The 27,194-nt window shown below is 45.2% G+C and overlaps 1 protein-coding gene across 2 annotated transcripts in view; it reads right to left on the minus strand.

Annotated features, from left to right (window-relative positions):
- Positions 1-6,577: 6,577 nt before the first annotated feature.
- The window catches only part of LOC137375193 (vitamin K-dependent protein C-like), a 69,440-nt gene continuing 48,823 nt past the window's right edge, over positions 6,578-27,194 (minus strand). For both annotated transcript variants that reach the window (XM_068041967.1, XM_068041966.1), the window contains 3 exons: positions 22,278-22,375; positions 10,089-10,206; positions 6,578-8,323 (listed from right to left, as the gene is read on the minus strand). In XM_068041967.1, coding sequence (XP_067898068.1) covers positions 7,773-8,323; positions 10,089-10,206; positions 22,278-22,375 — 767 coding nt within the window. In that variant the 3' untranslated portion in view covers positions 6,578-7,772. The remainder of the gene's footprint in view (positions 8,324-10,088; positions 10,207-22,277; positions 22,376-27,194) is intronic.

Here is a 27,194-nt window from a genome sequence, read left to right on the forward strand (position 1 = left end):
CACAACCCCTCCCTGCCACCCCAGAGCGATCCTCCGTCTTTTTCTATCAAAGTTTCACGAGCTGGGATTGCCATTCCTTTAAAGATGGGAATCCCGCCTTCAAGTGCTGCCGGCCAATCAAAGGGCCAGCAGCTCAGCGGTATTGGCGGCACCACTGAGAGCGGTGGCCACTGTCAATACTGCAGAGGCCTCAGAACCAGGCCCAGCCCTGGAACCCTGGACCAGAGATAAGTGAGGTGGTGGGGTTGCTGGGGCCAGTCCAGAAGGCCTCGGCGATGGGTGGGAGTGAGGGGATGGTCGTGCAGTCCAGGGAGAGGGGGGTCCCGGGGTTTGGTTGTGGGGGGGGGTCATTCCCAGCGGGGGCCCTATGTGGGCCACAGAATGTCCAAGGCGGAGGGACTCCTCCAAGCCCGCAGGGAGGTCACCACATGCTACAAGGCAACCTCCCTGCATGGCAGAGGCCCACCCGCCACTGGTAAGATCCCAGTGGTGGTGGGAAGAGGCCCTTCATTGGCCATTAATAGGCCACTTAAGGGCCTCAATTGGCCACTGAGCAGGAAGGCCATCGTCGGCCTATCCCGCCTCCAGGAAAATCACTTGGCGACTGGCCCTCCACCCCCGCCACCTGTTGCAATTCTCCGTGACTCCTGCCTCTGGCCTCGCCGCAGGGGGGCCCATAAAAGTCAGCCCATGGTGTTTTAACAAGCACACAAGGCACTCACCATGGACAGATGGTCTGTCAACAACTTACAACTAAGGATGCATTATTGCTCTACTCCATTGCTAAGATTTCAAATGGAACAGAGAAGTAGAGGATCTGCAAACCTTAATGTATAAATAAGCAGGTAATTGAAGGTCATAAGTAGAAAAGGATGTAAAAAAGACAAGTAGTTCCTTGGTTTTGTATCTGCCAAAGACTGTGAAGAACTATCAAAGGTGGTGCTGGGCTATTGAAGGATGTTCGAGGGTAGGTTACGAAGAACCCACCGGGGTATAGTGGAAATATTAAATGAGTACTTTGCATCGGTCTTTACTCTTGAAGATGATGCTCAACAATTAGAATTGAATAATTTTAATAATAAAGCTCGTCATGCCAGCTGGCTTTGTTGAATGATAATTTTCTTTAATCCACTAACTGGCAATCTGAACTTATATATATTTTTAAAAAGACATTAAAAAAAGAAAAGCTACAAGGTTGACTTTGCTAGCACCTTATGATGGCCATCTAATTTGCAACACTGTATCCTACATTGCAAAGGTTGTCAGGAGGAAGACGAAATGTCTGCTCGTACCCCAGCAAGAACCAAGACCCAGGACGTTTAAAGGAACTATCTGTTCTTTTTAGCAAGAGAGAAATACTGCCAACTGCTATGTTTGAATGACTGAATGACAGTCATGTGACAAGACCCTCCCCATCTGTGCTTTTAAGCTTGTGCCTTTCTACAGCAGAGAAAGGAGACGCAACTAGACTCTGACACATGCAGACCCAAGTGGGGGTCTCGCTCTGTCTCTTTCCATTCCAGTTTGAAAGCTTTCAAATTCTGCTTGTTGACTGACTGCCTTTGCATACTCCGGTTACAATCAGAAACCCCACTGGAGGAAATCATCCGCATCACTATCTCCAAGAGGCTCACCGAAGCAGTCATCTACCTCTTCAAATTAAAAGCCTCAGGACCACTGAATTCAGCTAGAAGCCAGTCGAATCACCAAACCCCACAGACTGTTTACATTTTTTTTATGAACTCTATCTCAACCAATCTACCTTTCCCCACTTTGGAATCTACTGGTGTGTGTGTAAGCCTCTAGTGGGTTTTTTTATTCATTCATGGGATGTGGGCATTGCTGGCGAGGACAGCATTTATTGCCCATCCCTAATTGCCCTTTGAGAAGGTGGTGGTGAGCTGCCTTCTTGAACCGCTGCAGTCCATGTGGGGTAGGTACACCCACAGTGCTGTTAGGAAGGGAGCTCCAGGTTTTTGACCCAGCAACAGTGATATAGTTCCAAGTCAGGATGGTGTGTTGCTTGGAGAGAACTTGCAGATGGTGGTGTTCTCATGCATCTGCTGCCCTTGTCTGGGTGGTAGAGGTTATGGGTTTGGAAGGTGCTGTCGAAGGAGCCTTGGTGCGTTGCTGCAGTGCATCTTGTAAATGGTACACATTGCTGCCACTGTGCGTCAGTAGTGAAGGGAGTGAATGTTTGTGGATGGTGTGCCAATCAAGTGGGCTGCTTTGTCCTAGATGGTGTTGAGCTTCTTGAGAGTTGTTGGAGCTGCACCCATCCAGGCAAGTGGAGAGTATTCCATCACACTCCTGACTTGTGCCTTGTAGATGGTGGACAGGCTTTGAGGAGTCAGGAGGTGAGTTACTCGCCACAGGATTCCTAGCCTCTGACCTGCTCTTGTAGTCACGGTATTTATATGGCTACCCCAGTTCAGTTTCTGGTCAATGGTAACCCTCAGGATGTTGATAGTAGGTGATTCAGCGATTGTAATGCCATTGAATGTCAGGGGGATATGGTTAGATTCTCTCTTGTTGGAGATGGTCATTGCCTGGCACTTGTATGGCACAAATATTACTTGCCACTTATCAGCCCAAGCCTGGATATTGTCCAGGTCTTGCTGCATTTCTACACAGACTGCTTCAGTATCTGAGGAGTTGCGAATGGTGCTGAGATTGTACAATCATCAGCGAAAACCCCACTTCTGACCTTATGATTGACGGAAGGCCATTGATGAAGCAGCTGAAGATGGTTGGGCCTAGAACACTACCCTGAGGAACTTCTGCAGTGATGTCCTGGAGTTGAGATGATTGCCCTCCAACAACCACAACCATCTTCTTTTGCGCTAGTTATGACTCCAACCAGCGGAGAGTTTTCCCCTGATTCCCATTAACTCCTGCTTTGCTAGGGCTCCTTGATGCCATACTCGGTCAAATGCTACCTTAATGTCAAGGGCAGTCACTCTCACCTCACCTCTTCAGTTCAGCTCTTTTGTCCATGTTTGAACCAAGGCTGTAATGAGGTCAGGAGCTGAGTGGCCCTGGCGGAACCCAAACTGAGCGTCACTGAGCAAGTTATTGCTGACCAAGTCCCGCTTGATTGCAATGTCGACGACACCTTCCATCACTTTACTGATGATTGAGAGTAGACTGATGGGGCAGTAATTGGCCGGGTTGGACTGCTTTTTGTGTACAGGACATACCTGTGAAATCTTCCACATTGCCGTGTAGATGCCAGTGTTTAAGCTGTACTGGAACAGCTTGGCTAGGGGCACGGCAAGTTCTGGAGCACAGGTCTTCTGTACTGTTGCTGGAATGTTGTCAGGGCCCATAGCCTTTGCAGTATCCAGTGACTTCAGTCATTTCTTGATATCGCATAGAGTGATATCATGGCTGTAGACTGGCCTCTGTGAAGCTGGGGACTTTAGGAGGAGGCCGAGAGGGATCATCAGCTCGGCACTTCTGGCTGAAGATTGTTGCAAATGCTTCAGCCTTATCTTTTACACTGATGTGCTGAGCTCCCCCATCATTGAGGATGGGGATATTTATGGAGCCACCTCCTCCAGTTAGTTGTTTAATTGTCCACCACCATTCACGGCTGGATGTGACAGGACTGCAGAGCTTAGATCTGATCCAATATAATATAAAAACAAGAAATGCTGGAAATACTCAGCAGGTCTGGCAGCATCTGTGGAGAGAGAAGCAGAGTTATCATTTCAGGTCAGTGACCCTTCATCAGAACTGGCAAAGTTTATAAATATAATAGGTTTTAAGCAAATAAAGTGGGGGTGGGGCAAGAGATAACAAAAGTGAAGGTGTTAATTGGACAGGGTCACAGAGAATAACTGACCAGAAGGTCATGGAACAAAGGCAAATGGGATGTTCATGGCGTGTTGAAAGACAAAGCGTTAATGCAGAGAGGGTGTTAATGGACAGCAAAATGGACAGCAAAAGTTGAGGTAGCTGTGGGAGTCGGTAGGCTTATAATGAATATTAGTAGACAGCCTATCCCCAGAGATGGACTGGAAGGTCTTTACCTGTCCGTCATTGTTCATATCTAGAGGCATAGAACACAGAAATCAGGAGGTAATGTTAATCTTGTATGACATCTTAGCTAGGGTACAGTTGGGTTATTGTGCACAGTTTAGGGCATCCTATTATAGGAAGGATATAAAAGCAATGGAAAAGGTGCTAATATAGAATTACCAGCATGTTGCCAGGATTGATGTATTACAGTAATGAAAAGAGACTACGAAGAAAAAGCCATTTTCCACCGTAGGTGATCTGATATGGTAAATAATGATGGATTATTTCCAGTGATCAACTTGGTAACAAAGAGGCACAAATTTATAAAAATGACAAAAGGTAATTAAAGGGAAGGTTGGAAAAAATTGTAGTTAGATGGCAGATGTTTAGAAAGTGAATTATCCGCCACAAAGCGGAGTCCATAAATTAGTTTAAAAGAGAATTAGGTAGTGCATGAAAAAGAGGTAAAGGTATGGGGAGCTACCAGGAGAGTGAGACTGGACCAGGCTGGGTTACTTGGAGGAAATCATTGACAGACTAAATGGGTGAAATTGCCCGTTTCTATGCTGGAACATTCTATGGGGTTGATTTTCCTGTGACCCTATTCCCACTGCCCGTGCAATGAACTCCATCAGAGGCCAGAACCAGTTTCATGATTGGGCGTATTTAAAATATTCTCAGAGAGCTGCCTATGCACATGAAGTGCTGACAGTAAGCTTGCTAAGTGGGGAGGGGGAGGGGCGGATCTCTCATGCTTTTCCTGGCCCCACAAAAATCTTTAAAAGAATTTAACAGGAGCGGTCTCCAGTGGTGTCTTTAAGGACTGCTGGTTAGACCATTTTATGTTGGATTTCATTGGGCAGGACCTTATGTGCAATACCGATTAAGACGCTAAATTAGCATGAGGGTTCTATGATATGCGTAGAGCCCCAATGTGAACAAATTTATTGAGGCTTCTGCCTGTTTTAGGCAGAATCAGTGAACATCTATTTCCTGGCCTGCGTAAAATTCATGGTAGGAACCGGGCATTAGGAGCAGCACAGTGATGTCAGTCGTACTGCAGCCCCATTTCCACTGAGAAATTGGATAGTACCAAGACCAAAATCAGCTATAACTTTTCCAGTAAATTTTGTCTGGTGGAAGTTTGCACGTGCCCCTTTCTGGTTTTGTGATGAGGAATCATAGAATTTAGTAACACGGAAAGAGACTGTTCAGCCCATCGTGCCTGTGTCTGCTCTCTCAAACAGCTATCTCTCAGTCCCATTCCCCTGCAGTTTCCTCACATCCTATCTAACATCAAGCATTTATGCACTTTCCTGTTAAAATCGATTATGGATTCTGCTCCCACCACAGTTTCTGGTAGGGAATATCCTAACAACACTGTATAAAAAAAAATCTCCTAACCACTCCGTTGATAGATTATTACTGGTTACTGGCTTGCTGACCAATGGAAATAGTTTCACCCATTTACTTTATTAAAACCTCTCATAATTTTGAATTCTTCTTTAACTCTTTTTGACCTTTGCTCTGATGAAGAGCCCAGGTTTTGGTTATTTCTCAATACCAAAGCCTCCTATTGATGATGTCATCATAGTGAATCTCTCCTGCACCCTCTCCAGGACCTTGACATCATTCCTAAAGTAAGATGGCCAAACCCAAACACATTATTCTAAATTCTAACTGTATTGCTCCTTTGGTTGGCATCTCTAGTTACTCCTGGAGAAGGCTTTAGTATTTCCCTTTCTTCTACCTTTAATGAGGCAGACATGACAATAACTGCATACACATCTACAGGTGGAGACTGTTTCCTGTATCTGAAATAACTCATATAGTCACTATGCACTTACTAAGCTTTATAGGCCTTCTCCATAATGCCATAACCAAAGGAAGAGGAGCCTGCCTTCAATCTCAGTGAGAAAATTATAGCAAATTACTACAGCAAAGAGTGTTTTTTGCTTCTCATTGAATTATGTCCCTTCCAGCAAAATTAAGCAGTTAATGAAACAAAGTGACAGCACGGTGTCAGCCAATGAGTTTGAGACAGGGCAAGACTTACAGCAAACAACAACTATTTAAACAGAGTCTCTACGAACTACAGCAAATAGTACTTGTAGCAGAAACTACTGCAGTCTTCCAGAATTCTTTGTCCAGCAAAATGCAACGAGTGACACATAGCTAAATAAAACAAATTAGGTGCATGAAATCAATCCCAGTTACTTACATCAGTGTGGACTCAAAGCATGGTTGACGGAAGCATTATTCAATCATCTCTATTATGGCTGTATTTGTGGTGTCACTCTACAGCTTTAATGAAAAGTACTTGTGTGGACAGGTTTTATGGTGCGAAGGTGGAAATGTCTTTTTTCTCAGTGACAAATATTTTGTTTGTCTTCAGCGGCCAATGACGCTTCCTGTAGCCCCGGCTCTGCCCATGACTGGTGCACATCCACAATGTGACTCCTTCATCACAGGAGATCCACCAATCTTTGATAGCTCAAACTTTCATCCTCTTAGCAATTTATGATAAGCAGAAAATGCACCAACAGAAGCAAGGTCACAGTGTGGAAAAAAGATTTATTATTCTGTAGAATCCAAATAATCAGTGTCAGAGCTAACATTGCATGATATATTCAGAAATTCCTCTGAAGGGCAGCCCAGCCCAATTAATCTTCAGGCGTCAAGCCGTGTTTAATCTTTTCATGTTCCATCCTATTTAACCATTGCATGCCTGACCTCGTTTAACCGTTAAATGCCCTACGCGGTTTAACATTTACATGTTTGACCCAATTTAACCCTTACATGTCCAACCCAGTTTAACCTTTACATGTCTGACACAGTTTAATCCTACATGTCCAAGCCGGTTTAACCTTTACATTTTTGACCCAGTTTAACTCTTACATGTCCAACCCTGTTTAACCTTCGTGTTCTTTATTCCTCCATTTTAGAAACAAAATTTCCCCTCCTGCAATATGCACTGTTCCTGATTCTTGTCAAATTCTTTCTTGAACCAACTCCTGGTGGTATGGGAAAGCAGACCAGCATTATTCATGTTGTCTTCCTTCCCTGCATCTTGGGGCCTGCCTAGCCTTCAATAAGTGCCTCTAGCCCACAGGCAGAACTCACATCAATAGTTCAATGATGGACAGTTAGAGGGGCAGGCACAAAGCCATTTCCTACTACAATACAACTTTTATTTATATAGCGCCTTTAATGTAATAAAACATCCCAAGGTGCTTCACAGGACCATTATAAAATGAAATATGATACCAAGCCACAAATTTCCAGCTGAACATTATAGTGCCAATAAATTGTGAGTAGACATGTGAAAAACTGGTACATTTAAATGATTCAATCAAGGTTACATTGCTTTCAACACATACATTTTGTAATGTACAGGAAAAACTTCATTTGTAGCACTGAAGAGTAGAACACACTTAAAATACTGAGAAAGCAATAAGGATAAAATAGTATAAGCAGGACTGACTGCCCTTTTTAAAGGTAAGGCTGAGTTACCCATCATCTCAATCTGTCACCATAAAGACATGATGCATTAGCTGTATCTGAGAATAAGTCACATTGTTTTTCAGCATGCTACCAAATTATCGCAATATATATAGCATCTCACACTTAGAGCTTGAACTAGATCTCCAATCTAATTTAATGTAATTTTAGGCACATTGGAAAGACATTAGAAAGATCACTCTCTCCTTCAGAACAAACAGGTTAGTACAGAGTAGATTTGGAAAGAGTTAGTTATTAGTCAGTGAGTAGATCCAGTCTAGGTAATTGGTCACTTTTGTGTAAACACCAAATCTTTGGAAGCGGCCACATCCTTCTCCCCAGCTGACCAGCCCCACCAGAAACCATGTGCCATTGAATACAATGACCATAGGTCCACCGCTGTCTCCTTTGCAGGCATCTTTCCCAAAACTTGGGCTTCCTGCGCAGATCATGTTGCTTGTGATTTTGTCTCCTAACTTCTCCTTACACTGCTTGTGAGAGGTCAACCTAATATAAATGAATAATAGAGTACTAGGGCGGATCCTATCATCATTTTCATCCATAGCACCCCATCCTGAGACCACCACTACCTTTGTTGGAATGAGTAACTTCATCTCTGCCATCTCTTTGGTGGGCAGGCACACTGGTATAATGTAATTACTGAAGATGGCAGCCTCAGTTAGTTGAAGGAGAGCAATGTCACTGTCCATGTTATTGACACTGAAGTTGGGGTGGACGTGCACGCTGCTTACTAGAATAGTATCCTCAGTCTGTTCATTGACTGTTCTGTTATGCTCACCTGAAACATAGATGAACATAAAGTCAAATATTTTGTGCCACATCAGCAACCAGGTTATCTGAGGTCGTGAGTGTGTGTCGGGGCCTAAATATCTGTACTCATCTTGTGCCTCCTTGTTTCTTCGGGGTGTTCCTAGGAGCCCTACAGACCCTAGAGCCTGAAGAGGGTCCTAACACCTGCCCTCTGACAGGTCGTATGGAGTGTCTCTTCCTTTGAGCATCCACAAGTGAAGTCAGAAGAAAGTGAAGAAGGAGGTTGGGAATGTCCTATCCCAATTCATTACCATTCTTATGTCAGGCACAGACTAAGTGGCATCAATCCAGGGAAGCCAGGAAATCCCAGGACAGTGTTGTGTGGTGAGGAACTGACGCAACAGGTCTCTTCCCACATTTCCTCCTGGCTGCGCTTAGAAGCTGAATGTTCTTTGGTCGTAATGACAAGGAAAATTTAACTCGGACCACTTACCAGGGAAGTCAGGAAATCCCAGGGCAGCATTGTGGGGTGGAGACCGAACACAAAGATTACAGCCTCTGACCCATGGATACATTTAGTCAGTGAGAGACACACATTTCCAGGAACTAGGAGTTGTGAGCTTTACCCAGTGAGAGGCATTTGCGTTTATATGGTATATTTAGTGCAGAAAGAATGTGCATGGTGCTTCACAGAAGTGTGATCAGACAAAATTGAGAAACCAAATCAAAGAAGGAAATATTAAGAGTGACCAAAGAGGTAGGTTTTAATGAGTGTTTTAAAGATGGAGAAGGAGGTGGAGAGACAGAGGGTTTAGTGAGCAAATTTCAGAGCATGGATCTTAGACACCTGAAGGCATGGCCATCAATGATGGAGAGACAGAAACGGGGGGATGTACAAGAGGCCAGCATCAGTGGAAGGAAAAGTTTTGGGTGAGTTGGAGGTGGTTACAGAGATGGGGAGGACAAGACTATTAAGGGACATAAACAAGAGAATTATAAATTCTATGGAGCATTCGAGGCCTGGAACTAAAGTCAGTCAGTAAGCACAAGACTGATGCATGCGCAGGACTTGGTATGTGATAGTAAACAGGCCACAGAGTTTTGTATGAGCTGAAGTTTATAGAGCATGGAGGATGGGTGGCTGATCAGGAGAGTATTAGATTAACAAGATTGGCTGTGTCAAAGGTTTGGATGAGGGTTTCATCAGCAAAGGGGTTGAGGTAGAGGTGGAGGTGGTTGAAGTTAGAAATGAAAAGAGGCAGTCTTTGTGATGGAGAGGTAAAATGATGAGAAGCTCAGCATGGGGTCAAATAGGGCATCGAGTTTGCCAACAGTCTGGTTCAACTTGAGACATGGCAAAGAAGGGGCGGGGGAATCAGTAGCAATGGAATGGAGTTTGGCAGAGTGGCATTAGCCTTCTCAATATTTAACTGGAGGAAATGGATGTTTATCCAAAAGGGGATGTTGGGCAAGCATTCTGACAGCGCAGGGATAGTAGGGCAGAGGTGTTAGTGGAGAGGTAGAGCTGGGCGTCATCAGTGTACATGTGGAAGCTGATCTCCTGTCCTTGGTGATATTGCCAAGGGGCAGTCTGTAGATGAGGCAGCATACATTAGGAAGAACAGCCAAATAAGGACAATCCCACTCAGCTGAACGACAGAGGTGTTTGGCACATCTCTCTCTTGTGACTAGAAGCTATGAGCTTTACCCAGTGTGAGGTGTACCTCACTTCAGAGCCGAGGCAATTGTAGGAGCTGTGAACTACACACAGCATCATTGACAGTTTTCCATACCAAGTCTGGCTCTAAATCGCCCTCCTTCAACGACACAATGAGCAGCAGTCAACACCCAAAACCGATGAATTAGCACTCCTCCGCAGATGAATTTCCCACTCGCATTCATAAGAAGGATCTGTCAGCAACAGACACAGTTGGCCTTATAAACACAACTCCAAAACAGAATTAAGAATATTCAACAAAGGATCATTAAAGAAATTTAACAACTGAAAAGGACTCCTGCTAGAGCCCAATAAAAGCAGCTCCCATTACCCCCCACCCCCACCCCACTCCCAGTTAAAGGAGCTCCCTCCAAGGGCCTTGGAAAAACAGCTCCCATCACCACTATACCCTGAGCCAGGAAAAGCAGCTCCTCCCAGGGTCCAGTTGATTGTTAAAGGATTGAATGATGCACCAGTCATTGACTTTTAGCAGTTCCATAGGCCTGAAGAATGTAATTTAGAACAGAGATTCACTTTTACTCTGTTACTAACTGATTCTAGATTGGAAAAGTAGGGAAACAATGGTGCTGATTTTGTCAAATATGTTCCATCAGCACCAATTTTCAGGCACAGATATGGCATACTGAATTGTGAAGTCTGCAGTAAATGATTGCCCTGCTTCATTTCCCAGTTCAGTCTGGTACAGGCTCAGTGGCAGCATTCTTGGCTTTCAGTCAAAACATTGTGGGTTCAAGCCTTTCTCCAGAGACCTGAGCACATAATATAGGCTGGCATTCACTTTGCAGTACTGAGGGTGTGCTGCATCATCAAAGGTGCGGTCTTTTGGATGTTAAACTGAGGCTCTGATGGCTCTCTCAGGTGCACTTCAAAGATCCCATGGCATTCTTCCAAAGAAGAGCAGGTGAGTTCTCCATGGTGTCCTAACCAACATTTATCCCCTAACCAACATCACTAAAAAAACATTATCTGGCATTATATCATTATTATTCATGGGACCTTGCTGTGTGCAAATTGGCTGACATATTTCCTACATTATAACAGTGACTATTCCTCTAAAAGTACTTAATTGTTTAAAAATGAACCTGCATGGATTAATTTCAGTGCTGAGTAAAGCATGTCAGTAAATCGAGAGTAAAATATGCAGGGCAAATAGTGTTACTCTAATAGTTCTCTCACTGCGGTAACATATACACAGCTCTGGGGCTGCTCTCTCACTGCGGTAACACACACACAGCTCTGGATCTGCTCTCTCACTGCGGTAACACACACACAGCTCTGGATCTGCTCTCTCACTGCGGTAACACACACACAGCTCTGGATCTGCTCTCTCTCTGCGGTAACACACACACAGCTCTGGATCTGCTCTCTCACTGCGGTAACACACACACAGCTCTGGATCTGCTCTCTCACTGCGGTAACACACACACAGCTCTGGATCTGCTCCCTCACTGCGGTAACACACACACAGCTCTGGATCTGCTCTCTCACTGCGGTAACACACACACAGCTCTGGATCTGCTCTCTCACTGCGGTAACACACACAAAGCTCTGGATCTGCTCTCTCACTGCGGTAACACACACACAGCTCTGGATCTGCTCTCTCACTGCGGTAACACACACACAGCTCTGGATCTGCTCTCTCACTGCGGTAACACACACACAGCTCTGGATCTGCTCTCTCACTGCGGTAACACACACACAGCTCTGGATCTGCTCTCTCACTGCGGTAACACACACACAGCTCTGGATCTGCTCTCTCACTGCGGTAACACACACACAGCTCTGGATCTGCTCTCTCACTGCGGTAACACACACACAGCTCTGGATCTGCTCTCTCACTGCGGTAACACACACACAGCTCTGGATCTGCTCCCTCACTGCGGTAACACACACACAGCTCTGGATCTGCTCCCTCACTGCGGTAACACACACACAGCTCTGGATCTGCTCCCTCACTGCGGTAACACACACACAGCTCTGGATCTGCTCCCTCACTGCGGTAACACACACACAGCTCTGGATCTGCTCCCTCACTGCGGTAACACACACACAGCTCTGGATCTGCTCCCTCACTGCGGTAACACACACACAGCTCTGGATCTGCTCCCTCACTGCGGTAACACACACACAGCTCTGGATCTGCTCCCTCACTGCGGTAACACACACACAGCTCTGGATCTGCTCCCTCACTGCGGTAACACACACACAGCTCTGGATCTGCTCTCTCACTGCGGTAACACACACACAGCTCTGGATCGGCTCTCTCACTGCGGTAACACACACACAGCTCTGGATCGGCTCTCTCACTGTGGTAACACACACACAGCTCTGGATCTGCTCTCTCACTGCGGTAACACACACCCAGCTCTGGATCTGCTCTCTCACTGCGGTAACACACACCCAGCTCTGGATCTGCTCTCTCACTGCGGGAACACACACACAGCTCTGGATCTGCTCTCACACTGCGGCAACATACACACAGCTCTGGATCTGCTCTCTCACTGCGGTAACATACACACAGCTCTGGATCTGCTCTATCTCTGCCGGAACATACACACAGCTCTGGATCTGCTCCCTCACTGCGGTAACACACACACAGCTCTGGATCTGCTCCCTCACTGCGGTAACACACACACAGCTCTGGATCTGCTCCCTCACTGCGGTAACACACACACAGCTCTGGATCTGCTCCCTCACTGCGGTAACACACACACAGCTCTGGATCTGCTCCCTCACTGCGGTAACACACACACAGCTCTGGATCTGCTCCCTCACTGCGGTAACACACACACAGCTCTGGATCTGCTCCCTCACTGCGGTAACACACACACAGCTCTGGATCTGCTCCCTCACTGCGGTAACACACACACAGCTCTGGATCTGCTCCCTCACTGCGGTAACACACACACAGCTCTGGATCTGCTCCCTCACTGCGGTAACACACACACAGCTCTGGATCTGCTCCCTCACTGCGGTAACACACACACAGCTCTGGATCTCCTCCCTCACTGCGGAAACACACACACAGCTCTGGATCTGCTCCCTCACTGCGGTAACACACACACAGCTCTGGATCTGCTCTCTCACTGCGGTAACACACACACAGCTCTGGACCTGCTCTCTCACTGCAGGAACACACACACAGCTCTGGATCTGCTCTCTCACTGCGGCAACATACACACAGCTCTGGATCTGCTCTCTCACTGCGGCAACATACACACAGCTCTGGATCTGCTCTCTCACTGCGGTAACATACACACAGCTCTGGATCTGCTCTATCTCTGCAGGAACATACACACAGCTCTGGGGCTGCTCTCTCACTGCGGTAACATACACACAGCTCTGGATCTGCTCTCTCACTGCAATAACATACACACAGCTCTGGATCTGCTCTATCACTGCAGGAACATACACACAGCTCTGGGGCTGCTCTCTCACTGCAGTAACATACACACAGCTCTGGATCTGCTCTCTCACTGCGGTAACATACACACAGCTCTGGATCTGCTCTCTCACTGCGGTAACATACACACAGCTCTGGGGCTGCTCTCTCACTGCGGTAACATACACACAGCTCTGGGGCTGCTCTCTCATTGCAGTAACATACACACAGCTCTGGATCTGCTCTATCACTGCAGTAACATACACACAGCTCTGGGGCTGCTCTCTCACTGCGGTAACATACACACAGCTCTGGATCTGCTCTCTCACTGCGGTAACATACACACAGCTCTGGATCTGCTCCTCACTGCGGTAACATACACACAGCTCTGGATCTGCTCTCTCACTGCAGGAACATACACACAGCTCTGGGGCTGCTCTCTCACTGCAGTAACATACACACAGCTCTGGATCTGCTCTCTCACTGCAGTAACATACACACAGCACTGGGGCTGCCTTCTCACTGCGGTAACATACACACAGCTCTGGATCTGCTCTCTCACTGCAGTAACATACACACAGCTCTGGATCTGCTCCTCACTGCGGTAACATACACACAGCTCTGGATCTGCTCTCTCACTGCAGGAACATACACACAGCTCTGGGGCTGCTCTCTCACTGCGGGAACATACACACAGTTCTGGATCTGCTCTCTCACTGCGTTAACATACACACAGCTCTGGGGCTGCTCTCTCATTGCAGTAACATACACACAGCTCTGGATCTGCTCTCTCACTGCAGTAACATACACACAGCTCTGGATCTGCTCTATCACTGCAGGAACATACACACAGCTCTGGGGCTGCTCTCTCACTGCAGTAACATACACACAGCTCTGGATCTGCTCTCTCACTGCGGTAACATACACACAGCTCTGGATCTGCTCTCTCACTGCGGTAACATACACACAGCTCTGGGGCTGCTCTCTCACTGCGGTAACATACACACAGCTCTGGGGCTGCTCTCTCATTGCAGTAACATACACACAGCTCTGGATCTGCTCCCTCACTGCGGTAACATACACACAGCTCTGGACCTGCTCTCTCACTGCGGTAACATACACACAGCTCTGGACCTGCTCTCTCACTGCGGTAACATACACACAGCTCTGGGGCTGCTCTCTCACTGCGGTAACATACACACAGCTCTGGATCTGCTCTCTCACTGCGGTAACATACACACAGCTCTGGATCTGCTCCTCACTGCGGTAACATACACACAGCTCTGGATCTGCTCTCTCACTGCAGGAACATACACACAGCTCTGGGGCTGCTCTCTCACTGCAGTAACATACACACAGCTCTGGATCTGCTCTCTCACTGCAGTAACATACACACAGCACTGGGGCTGCCTTCTCACTGCGGTAACATACACACAGCTCTGGATCTGCTCTCTCACTGCAGGAACATACACACAGCTCTGGGGCTGCTCTCTCACTGCAGTAACATACACACAGCTCTGGATCTGCTCTCTCACTGCAGTAACATACACACAGCACTGGGGCTGCCTTCTCACTGCGGTAACATACACACAGCTCTGGATCTGCTCTCTCACTGCAGTAACATACACACAGCTCTGGATCTGCTCCTCACTGCGGTAACATACACACAGCTCTGGATCTGCTCTCTCACTGCAGGAACATACACACAGCTCTGGGGCTGCTCTCTCACTGCGGGAACATACACACAGTTCTGGATCTGCTCTCTCACTGCGTTAACATACACACAGCTCTGGGGCTGCTCTCTCATTGCAGTAACATACACACAGCTCTGGATCTGCTCTCTCACTGCAGTAACATACACACAGCTCTGGATCTGCTCTCTCACTGCGGTAACATACACACAGCTCTGGATCTGCTCTCTCACTGCAGTAATATACACACAGTTCTGGATCTGCTCTCTCACTGCGGTAACATACACACAGCTCTGGGGCTGCTCTCTCACTGCAGTAACATACACACAGCTCTGGATCTGCTCTCTCACTGCGGTAACATACACACAGCTCTGGATCTGCTCCCTCACTGCGCTAACATACACACAGCTCTGGATCTGCTCCCTCACTGCGGCAACATACACACAGCTCTGGATCTGCTCCCTCACTGCGGTAACATACACACAGCTCTGGATCTGCTCCCTCACTGCGGTAACATACACACAGCTCTGGATCTGTTCCCTCACTGCGGTAACATACACACAGCTCTGGATCTGCTCTCTCACTGCGGTAACATACACACAGCTCTGGATCTGCTCTCTCACTGCGGTAACATACACACAGCTCTGGATCTGCTCTCTCACTGCGGTAACATACACACAGCTCTGGATCTGCTCTCTCACTGCGGTAACATACACACAGCTCTGGATCTGCTCTCTCACTGCGGTAACATACACACAGCTCTGGATCTGCTCTCTCACTGCGGTAACATACACACAGTTCTGGATCTGCTCTCTCACTGCAGTAACATACACGCAGCTCTGGATCTGCTCTCTCACTGCGGTAACATACATGCAGCTCTGGATCTGCTCTATCACTGCAGGAACATACACACAGCTCTGGGGCTGCTCTCTCACTGCAGTAACATACACACAGCTCTGGGGCTGCTCTCTCACTGCGGTAACATACACACAGCTCTGGATCTGCTCTCTCATGGCAGTAACATACACACAGCTCTGGATCTGCTCTCTCACTGCGGTAACATACACACAGCTCTGGATCTGCTCTCTCACTGCGGTAACATACACACAGCTCTGGATCTGCTCTCTCATGGCAGTAACATACACACAGCTCTGGGGCTGCTCTCTCACTGCGGTAACATACACTGCTCTGGGGCTGCTCCCTCACAGCAGTAACAGACACATAGCTCAAGGGGCTGCTGTCTCTGCAGGTAATGTACACTCAGCTTGATAAACATAATCACAGTATTATATAGGGATGTATAAACTTTCAAAAGGTGTTTTGATAAATTGCAACATAACAGAATTGTTAACAAAATTGAAGCCCATGGGATTAAAGGGGCAGTGGCAGTGTGGATATGAAATTGGCTATGAGGCAGAAAGCAGAGAATGGTCATGAAGTGTTGCTTATCTGACAGAAGGAAAATACACAGTAGTGTCCTGCAGGAGTCTGTGTTGGGACCACTTCTCTTTTCATATGTATTGATGACTTGAACTTTGGTATAGGAGATATAATTTCAAAGTTTGCAAATGTAGAAAACAGTGAGAAGGATAACAACAGACTTCAGGAGGACATAGATTGGTGAAATGGGCAAACACAGGCAGATGAAATATAATGCAGAGCTATGTGAAGTAATGCATTTTGGAAGGAAAATGAGAAGGCATAACAAGCTATATGGCACAATTTAAAAGGAAGAGTACGAACACCCTGAGGGTGCATGTACACAAATGTTTGCGGGTGGCAGGACAAGTTGAGAAGGCTGTTAAAAAAGCATACAGGTGCTTGGCTTTATAAACAGAAGCACGTGGTATAAAAGCAAGGAAGCTATACTAAAGCTGATTAGACCTAAGCCAAAGTATCGAATCCAATTGTGGCACCACACTTCAGAAGGGACATCAAGACCTTGGAGAGGGCACAGGCAGAGAGATCTGGGCGTACAGGTCCACAGGTCACTGAAAGTGGCAACGCAGGTGGATAAGGTAGTCAAGAAGGCATACGGCATGCTTGCCTTCATCGGTCGAGGCATAGAGTATAAAAATTGGCAAGTCATGTTGCAGCTGTACAGAACCTTAGTTAGGCCACACTTAGAATATTGCGTGCAATTCTGGTCGCCACACTACCAGAAGGACGTGGAGGCTTTGGAGAGGGTACAGAGGAGGTTTACCAGGATGTTGCCTGGTCTGGAGGGTATTAGCTATGAGGAGAGGTTGGAAAATCTCGGATTGTTTTCACTGGAACGACGGAGGTGGAGGGGCGACATGATACAGGTTTACAAAGTTATGAGCGGCATGGACACAGTGGATAGTCAGAAGCTTTTTCCCAGGGTGTAAGAGTCAGTTACTAGGGGACATAGGTTTAAGGTGCGAGGGGCAAAGTTTAGAGGGGATGTGCGAGGCAAGTTTTTTTACACAGAGGGTGGTGAGTGCCTGGAACTTGCTGCCAGGGGAGATTGTGGAAGCAGATACGATAGCGACGTTTGAGAGACATCTTGACAAATACATGAATAGGAAGGGAATAGAGGGATATGGGCCCCGGAAGTGCAGAAGGTGTTAGTTTAGGCAGGCATCAAGATCGGCGCAGGCTTGGAGGGCCGAATGGCCTGTTCCTGTGCTGTACTGTTCTTTGTTCTTTTTTTGTTCTTTGGTACCAGGGAGAGACTAGACAAACTGGAAATATTCTCCTTAGAGCAGAGAAGGCTAAGGAGAGATTTATTAGAGGGGTTCAAAATTGTGAAGGGTTTTAGGGAAAAACTCTTACCAGTGGCAGAAGGGTTGGTAACCAGAGGACACAGATTTATAATAATTGGCAAAACATCCAGAGGGAGATGATGAATTTTTGTTTTTACTCAGTTGTTATGGTGTGCAATGCAGTGTCGAAAAGTGTGGTGGAAAAAGATTCCATACTAACTTTGAAAAGGGAATTCGATCTCTACTTATAAAGGAAAAACAATTGCAGGGCTAAGGGAAAAGAGCAGGGGAGTGGCACCAATTGGTAGCTCTTTCAGAAAGCCAGCATAGGCACAACTGGCTGAATGGCTTCCTTCTGTGCTGTATCATTCTATGTTGGCTTATCATGCCTGTCATCTGCCACTTCCGTAGTCCCCTACTCTATCCCCCTCACCCTTTAATATTTTTATAGCTCATGTGTCTGTCTAATTAGTTCTCCAAGAAATCTACATTTGTCCAACTCCGGCCTCTTTGTACATCCCCCATTTCATTTGCTCTAGCACTGGTGGCCATGCTTTCAGCTCCCTTGGCTCTAAGCTCTGAAATTCCCTCTTTGCCTTTCCACCTCTCTCTCTTCCTTTAAGATTCAGCTTTAAAAAAAGCAGAATTTTAAAAGGAGGTGTAAGAACAGAAAGGCTTGGGAGGGTCTTTGAGAATTTGAGAAGGCTGTTAAAAAATGCATATGGGATCCATGACTTTATAAACAGAGGCATACGAGTACAAAAGCAAGGAAGCGACACTAGATTTCTATATATCACTGGTTAGGCCCCAGCTGGTGCATTGTGGTCAAATCTTAGCATCGGGTTTAAGGAAGGAAGCATTAGAGAGCGTGCAAAAGAGATTTACTAGAATGGTACCAGGGATGTGGGACTTCAGCTATGTGGAGAAACTAGAGAAGGTGGGGTTGTTCTCCTTGGAACAGAGAAGGTTAAGGGGAGATCCAATTAAGGTGTTGAAGATCATGAAGACTTTTGATAGACTAAATAAGGAGAAAATATTTCCAGCGGCAGAAAGGTAAGTGACCAGAAGGCACAGTTTTAAGGTATCTGGAAAAAGAACTAGAAGCGAGATGAAGAGAAATGATTTTATGCAACAGTTGTTATAATCTGGAATGCACTGCCCGAAAGGGTGATGGATTCAGATTCCATAATAACTTTCAAAAGGGAATTGAAGAAATACTTGAAGAGGAAAATTTTGCTATGGGGAAAGGGCCAGGGAATGGGACTAATAAGCTGGCACAGTCATGTTGGGTTGAATGGTCTCCTTCTGTTGTGTATCAATCTATGAAAAACTACCTCATTGACCAAGTGTTTGGTCACCCATCCTAATGTCCCCTTCTTTGACTCCATGTCAATTTTTGTTTGGCTCTGTTCTTGTGAAGCACCTTGGGACAATTAACTACATTAAAAGTTCTACACAAATGTAAGTGGTTGAAATAAGAGAAAAATACTGTGGATGCTGGAACTATGAAATGAGAACAGAAAGTGCCGGAAATACTCAGCAGGTCTGGCAGCATCTGTGGAGAGAGAAACAGAGTTAGCGTTTCAGGTTCTGATGAAGGGTCGCAGACCTGAAACATTAACCCTGTTTCACTCTCTCCAGTTGCTGCCAGACCTGCTGATTATTTCCGGCACTTTCTGTTCTCATTTGTAAGTTGTTAGTGTTGTTGTGATTGAATTGAATTTAACCATCATATGTAATGGATTTTATATCCTCTGAACCATTGCTATGTTCCAGTGTTTAGATTGCAATCTAGTAATCCTGTTTTAAAGGCTGTAGAGATTAGCCATATCTTGCTCCCCCAGCTCTCAGACACATGGTTCAGAATTAAGGCTATATCTGGTTGTATGGCAGCTGTCTGTTGTCATCCTCTCTGCATTCAATTCACAAAATCATAAGATAACCATGGGCGAGAAAGGCCTTTTATACCATCTTAATTTATCCATCCAGAGTGATCCTAATGGTCCATCACTGTAGCATTCAATTGTTTCTTAAAAGCTGGGTTATTTTTCTTGGCTCTATTACTCTATCTGTAAGTTTATTCCCCATGTTGGTCTCTCTGTGCGAAGAACAATTTCCTGATATCAGTCCTAAAATGACCTTTAACTGGTTTGAACCTGTCTCCTTGTTCTACTCCTACATTTGAAGCAATTTTCCAAGGTTAACTTTCTCCAAACTCTTAGCAAAATTATATACCTCTTTAGAATCACTCCTCAGATGCCTACCTTGTCGGTTGGAAAACCCAAGTGTCTCCAAGTCTTTCCTCATCACATCGACACTAGGGATCAACCTTATGGCTTTTCTTCAGCACTTGGGGCTTGGTGACCAGAACTGGATACCGCATTCAAGGTGTGGTCTGGCCAGAGCACTATAATTTGACCACTACCTCTTCTGACTCCTAGTCTACAATCCTGGCTATCTAGTTTAACATTCTATTGGCTTGTTTGAAAATTTCGCCACATATTTGACCACTTTGTATTGAGTTTTTTGAATCCAGGTCACTTATGTAAATTAGAGGTAGCAATTGTCCCAACATGAAGTCCCGAGGCACTTCATACATCCCCACATAAGTTCTCTAACAATCATTCCTTTCCTACCTTAATGGATATTATATTTTACACTCAGAAAATTATGTTTGCGGAGCTCAAAAGTCCAGCAGAGGAATGGGCAGGATGAGGATGGACTCCTCTGTGTAAGAGTCCATTCTTCGCAACACTAGGGGGATTTGTCTAGGTTCTATAGGATTATGACTGATACTTAAATCAAGCTTCACTGCAATATCGAGTATCATTCAAATGATCAGTATATAATTCCTGTAATTAATTCACATGTCTGCCTTTGATACTCTTTTTACAGGCATTTACCTGAAATTTGGACTCTGGAACAGAGAACAGAGCTGAAGCATCAGCTGGGAAACCTTTAACCTGCCCATAAAAATGTCCCAGCACAATGTCTCAATATCTTTCTGCACTCCCAGGAATCTCAGCCTTCATTTCATAAGAACCTCTGATATAGGAATAACTGCCTATCTCGTTTTCGAATGAGTCACTGGGAGAAGCAGTCTGCCTGTGATTTCAGCTTTTTAGTTTGCAGTCTGGGTCTAAGTGTTCAAAGAAGGAAACACCTGCAGGAAGGATGTTCCCGATGGCGGGGGAGTCCAGGACCCTAGGGGTCACAGTCTAAGGATAAGGGGTAAGCCATTTAGGACTGAGATGAGGAGGAATTTCTTCACCTAGACGTGGTAAACCTGTGGAATTCTCTACCACAGAAAGCAGTTTTTTTTTAGTTTAGAGATGCAGCACTGAAACAGGCCCTTCGACCCACCGAGTTTGTGCCGACCATCAACAACCCATTTATACTAATCCTACACTAATCCCATATTCCTACCACATCTCCACCTATCCCTATATTTCCCTACCACCTACCTATACTAGGGGCAATTTATAATAGCCAACTTACATACCAACCTGCAAGTCTTTTGGCTTGTGGGAGGAAACCGGAGCACCCGGAGGAAACTCACACAGTCACAGGGAGAACTTGAAAACTCCACACAGGCAGTACCCAGAATTGAACCCGGGTCGCTGGAGCTGTGAGGCTGCGGTGCTAACCACTGTGCCAAATCATTAAATATATTCAAAAAAGAGTTAGATATAGTTCTTAGGGCTAAAGGGATCAAGGGATATGGGGAGAATATGTGAACAGGGTACTGAGTTTGGATGATCAGCCATGATCGTATTGAATGGCGGAGCAGGCTCGAAGGACCAAATGGCCTACTCCTGCTCCTATTTTTCTACGTTTCTGTGTTTATATAGGACCTTCATGTCCTCAGGACTTCCCAAAGGGCTTCACAACCAATTATTTTTGAAGTGACTAACTGTTGTTATGTAACCAGATTGCACACAGCAAGGTGTCACAAATGGCAATGAGTTAGATGACCTTTCAATCTGTTTTGGGTGCTGCTGGCTGAGGGATACAAGTTGGGCAGGAAAAATCACCTGCTTTACTTCAAATAGCATCAGGGATCCTTTATGTCCACCTGAACAGGTGGATGGAGCCTCAGCTTAACATCACATTCAAAAGAAGGACCCCCTCAGTACCATGTTAAAGCATCAGCCTCAAATTCTGGAGAGGGGATTGAACCCCTATCCTTTCCAACTCCAGAACTAACAGAGCTGACCAATAAGCCAGGGCTGACGAGGAACACAATGTGAGAAATGAATGAGTCTGATCACTGATGAGGCAAAATCAATGTTTAGTGCTAAGTGTTTTATTCAGAGAAAGTAGGAGCAGTGCGTGTCCCACACACCAATGAGAGCAAAATCAGCTAAAATAAAAAAAGAAGCTACAGTTTTTCCTTTGCAGAATGCAAAGTCCCTTGTTGGATCGCTGCAGTAATAATAGCTCACCTGCCATGGGCTGCCTCCTTTCTTCATTACCTTCCCTCCTATGATTCGAGGGTCCAGCGGCTTGTCAATCCCTCTGAGTAGTCCGCAACTGTATTCCTCTGCAACGTACAATGTAATATACATCAATGTGATGCAGACTTGAATGGTTTAGCCATTCACTGCCACATCGGACTGGACCAGATAAAGCACAATTGGGTCCTCTTCTTGTCTGCCAGAGATACTCATTATTCCATGATCATCCTGAAATGCAAAGATAACCCCCCGCTTCTTGTCTTGACTGGAAACCCCTCTCCCCTGTCTTGTCCCCCCCTTACCCCCAAAAAGTGCGAGAAGCTCATGGAGTTGGTTGTCAGAAGTTTATTTTTTCTTATCCTGGAGTGTCAAAGGAATTTGACAGTATCCTTCCAACACATCTGTCTCTTTAAGACACATTATGTTGCCCACTCTGTCCATACAGTCCTTTAAATGAGAATTTGGGTAGGAGTCTGCCTTCTTTACCGCAGTGACTTTTCTAGAGTCTATGCAAGTTTGAGCCGTCCCACCAGGTTTAGTCATTAAGACCATCTGCGAATTCCAGCTGTCCTGACTAGGTTCAACTAAGCTGTCCTTCAGCATGCATTGTACCTCTGCTTCCACTTGGGCCTGTCTGACTAGACCTAAACAACAAGGATGTTGTTTTAAAGGAATGGCTCTCCCTATACCCACATCATATGTGGCTAAGGTTGTGCATCCTGGCTTATCCCTACAAACTTTCTGAAACGTTGTGAAAACCCGGGTTAGGACTTCAAGCTGTTTTGCCTCTAAGTGTAAAAGTCTATTGTTTAATTTTCCTCGCCATTCTGCATTCGCTGATTAGATAGTTGGAGGTTCAATCTGAGAATTTCCTAGGTCTGCTTCTGCCTCATCCTCACTATCCGTTTCCTTCTCCACAGTCTCGATTACCTGACATACCTGTACTGGCTTATCCTCCTCCCTGCGGTTATATGGTTTGAGCAAATTAATATGACACAACTGGTTCTTCATCCGGTGATCAAGGGTGTCAATCACGTAATCTACCTTACCCACTCTTTTGATAACTCGATATGGTCCACAGAACTGTGCTTTCACTGGTTCTCCCTGTGACTGTAACAACACTAATACCTCATTCCCTGGTTTTATGATAGGTTGTGGTTTTCCCACTGTTTGACAGGTGTGGCATGCCCTACAAAATTGTCTCACATCCTTTGTAAGATCTGGCCAGTAATAATGTTTGCTTATGTGTGATTTGGTCTTCCGAATTCCCCTATGTCCTGAAAAAGGAATGTCCTGTGATAACTTTAATAATCCTTGTCGATATTTAGGTGGTACCACTATCTGTTCAAAACTGTCCAGTCTTCGTCAGCAGGTCTATGAGGCGGTCTCCATTTCCTCCTCAAAACCCCATTTGCCATATAATAGCCTTCCTGAACTCCTTTCACCTCAGCTTCTGACAGAGCCGTCTGTGCTATTTGGTAGATCCCTGGATCAGCTTGCTGTGCTGCAATGATAAACGATCTGTTGAACATCTCATTTGGATTATCTAAATCCCCAAATAAGGTTTCAGATGTCTGATTATCTATTTGTGGTGCCCCTTTTACCTCTGACAATGGATCCTGTTTAGCCATTGCTCGGGTAACTGCACACGCAGGAAATATTCCCGTGGTCAACTGTGGGCAACACCTACAGTTACTACTCCAGTTATTAAGTCACTCTCTAGGCGTACTTTATACAAAGGTATGGGTATACACACCCCGCCAATTCCATTAACTAAAACTTTAGCGTTCAAGGCACTCTCTGGTGGAAACCTCATATCTTTCCACAGCAAGAGTGTTTGGGTTGCTCCTGTATCCCTGAGTATAATGATAGGTTTTCCTGCCTCACTTACAGGATACGGAGTTACTCTCCCCTTTGACAAAAAATCATGATAACTCTCAGCTATTTTATTCTTAACCTCTAAACTCCTCTTAGTCTTAGTATTTGGTTTCACATTCACAGCTGTCGTTAAAGCTATAGCCTGGTCTGTTATACTCTCAGTCAGAGTCTTTTCCTCTGCACTAACTTTTCGTACCCCAACAAGTCCTATGGGTTTACCTCGCAATTTCCAGCACTCTGAATGAAGATGACCCGTTTTGTTGCAATGATAACACTTTGGCTTGCGAACCTCACTTCTACCCTCAGCTCCTTCCTTTCTGACCTGAGGAGGTGATCCTGGGGCATACCCAGCTGTTCCTTCTTGTCCCCGGCTACTTGCCTTCCTTTCACTCGCCCACTTTCTATCCTTCTCAGGTTTATGGGGGCGACAGACAAAATAGGTTGGCGTATTCACAAGCTCAAAATCATCAGCAATCTCTGCTGCTTGCCTAGCTTTCAAAACTTTCAGGTTATCTATATGAGTTCTCACTACTGAAGGAATGGAGTTTTTAAACTCTTCTAAGAGAATCAATTCTCGAAGCTTCTCATATGTGGTTTCTGTCTTCAATGCCCATATCCAACAGTCAAAATTCATTTGCTTCACCCTCTCAAATTCTAAATATGTCTGGCCAGCCAATCTCCGTAAGTTCCTAAACTTCTGACAGTAAGCTTCAATGACTAACTCATACGCAGCGAGAATAGCCTTTTTTGTCATCTCATAATCTGCAGAAGCCTCTTCAGAAAACATGACATCAGCTTCATGATCCCTGCCTATCAGCCTGCCCTGCATGAGCAATGTCCAGCTTTCTTTCGGCCATTTCTTCTGTTTGGCTATTTTTTCAAAAGATATGAAAAGTGCCTCTACGTCCCTTTCCTCGAACTTAGGAAGAGCCTGTATAAATTTAAACAACTTCTTGCTGGGTCCTGATCTAAATTCAGATTCTTCCTGACCAGAATTTTCCCTGGATTTAAGACCATCCCTTTGCCTTAGTTCCATCTCTTTTAACTTAAATTCCCTCTCTTCTCTTTCACTTTCTCTCCGAAATTCTCTCTCTTTCCTCGTTTTCCAATTCAAGTTTTCTTAATTCTTTTTCTGCCTCAAGTTTTTTGTTTCTTTTTCCTGCTGAAGCTCCATTTTTTTTCATTTCTAACTGAATCCCAGCCAATTCCACTGCATCAGTCTCAGACCTATTACCTTCATATCTCTCATATTCCCTTTCTTGTTCCTAGTATTGCCCTTCATCTGTATTATCACCATCATCATCATCTACTAATTCCAGATGTTTGGCTATTATTTCAATTATCCTTGCTTTTTTGGCCCCTGATTTCAAATCCAATCCCAATTTCGCTGCCAATTCTTTTAATTTGTTCTTCGTTAAAGTTATCAAATCACTCAGGGAAACATTCTGCTTTCCCAAAAACTCTGCTACAACCACTAATGCCAGAACAATGGTGTAGATTGTACCTTATTATACAAGAGACCTGGTTCTTTTAATTTCTTTGTAATTGGTGTCAGATTTAGATCCCAACAATCAAGTTTCCAATTGATAAGATCCCAAACTCAAGAGCAATTAATCTGATGCCAAACACAAGACCCCAATTAAAATATGCTATCCCAGAGATGAATAATTACTATGATTCCAAATGTGAGCCCTGCAGATTAGTCCGATTCTGATCCCAGACGCGAGCCACCGAATTAAATATGATTCAATTGCGAGCGAACCCCCAATTAAGATATGATTCAAATCCAGAAACCCAATTAATATGTGATTCAAATCTTGAGTGAGCCCCCAATTAATATGTTATTCAGATCCCGGACAAGCCCCCAATAAATATGTTACAACCGACCGCTCCAGTCAAAGCCCCCAATCAAAATATACGATTCTGATTGTGGTGGGAGAAACACACTAATAATTCAATCCCGTTGCTCCACAGATTGCCTAACATATCATTTAAAACTTTCCAAATTAAAGAGAGACCCAGCCAAATTGTACCATCTATTAACCCCCGAATGAGGCTAATCAGACCAGGTGTCTTTAAATCAATAAATTAACTCTTTAATTAGAAGAACTAAATTCTTAAACACTATGAAGATATAAACAACATCTAAAACAGTAAAAATTAGAGCCCTTGCAAATTTACAGTCCAATGTTGCTTGAAGTCCTCACAGAATGTTGCTTGAAGTCCTCACAGTCGTCCTGTGCGGGAGAAAGGTTCTTCCACAGTAGAACAGTCCGTAGTCTAGCTTCAGCAGTAGGTGATGCTTTCCTTCTCCAGCGAATTTCAACAATTAACGACTCGCAAACATTTTCAATTGAATCAAGCTGACTTTAGAGTTTTTGATGGATAAAAGATTGCCACAGTCTAACTTCCCTTTCTTCAATTTAAGTTACCAGAGATCTCTATTTTGGCTTGACTTTTTTTTTAGAATTTTGAGAGATAATCATTATACAGACTAAAATCCTATTCCTTCAGTTTAAATGATTGAGAGCTCTTTTCCAGGTGTGCTAAACACCACAGCTGTCTGTGTCCTCTGTCTGTGAACTGTTAGAACAAACTACCTTCAACTGGGGCGGCACAGTGGCGCACTGGTTAGCACCGCAGCCTCACAGCTCCAGCGACCTGGGTTTAGTTCTGGGTACTGCCTGTGTGGAGTTTGCAAGTTCTCCCTGTGACCGTGTGGGTTTCTGCTGGGTGCTCCGGTTTCCTCCCACAGCCAAAGACTTGCAAGTTGATAGGTAAATTGGCCATTATAAATTGCCCCTAGTGTAGGTAGGTGGTAGGAGAATGGTGGGGATGTAGTAGGGAATATGGGATTAATGTAGGATTAGTATAAATGGGTGGTTGTTGGTCGGCACAGACTTGGTGGGCCGAAGGGCCTGTTTCAGTGCTGTATCTCTAAATAATAAATAAAAGCCAGTTCAAAATTGAATTGTAACAAATGTATCACTTGCTACTCACCCCCAGTGGCTGTATCTATGGTAATGA

Source organism: Heterodontus francisci, chromosome 11, assembly GCF_036365525.1.
Source record: "Heterodontus francisci isolate sHetFra1 chromosome 11, sHetFra1.hap1, whole genome shotgun sequence".
In the NCBI taxonomy this organism is placed as follows: Eukaryota; Metazoa; Chordata; class Chondrichthyes; order Heterodontiformes; family Heterodontidae; genus Heterodontus; species Heterodontus francisci.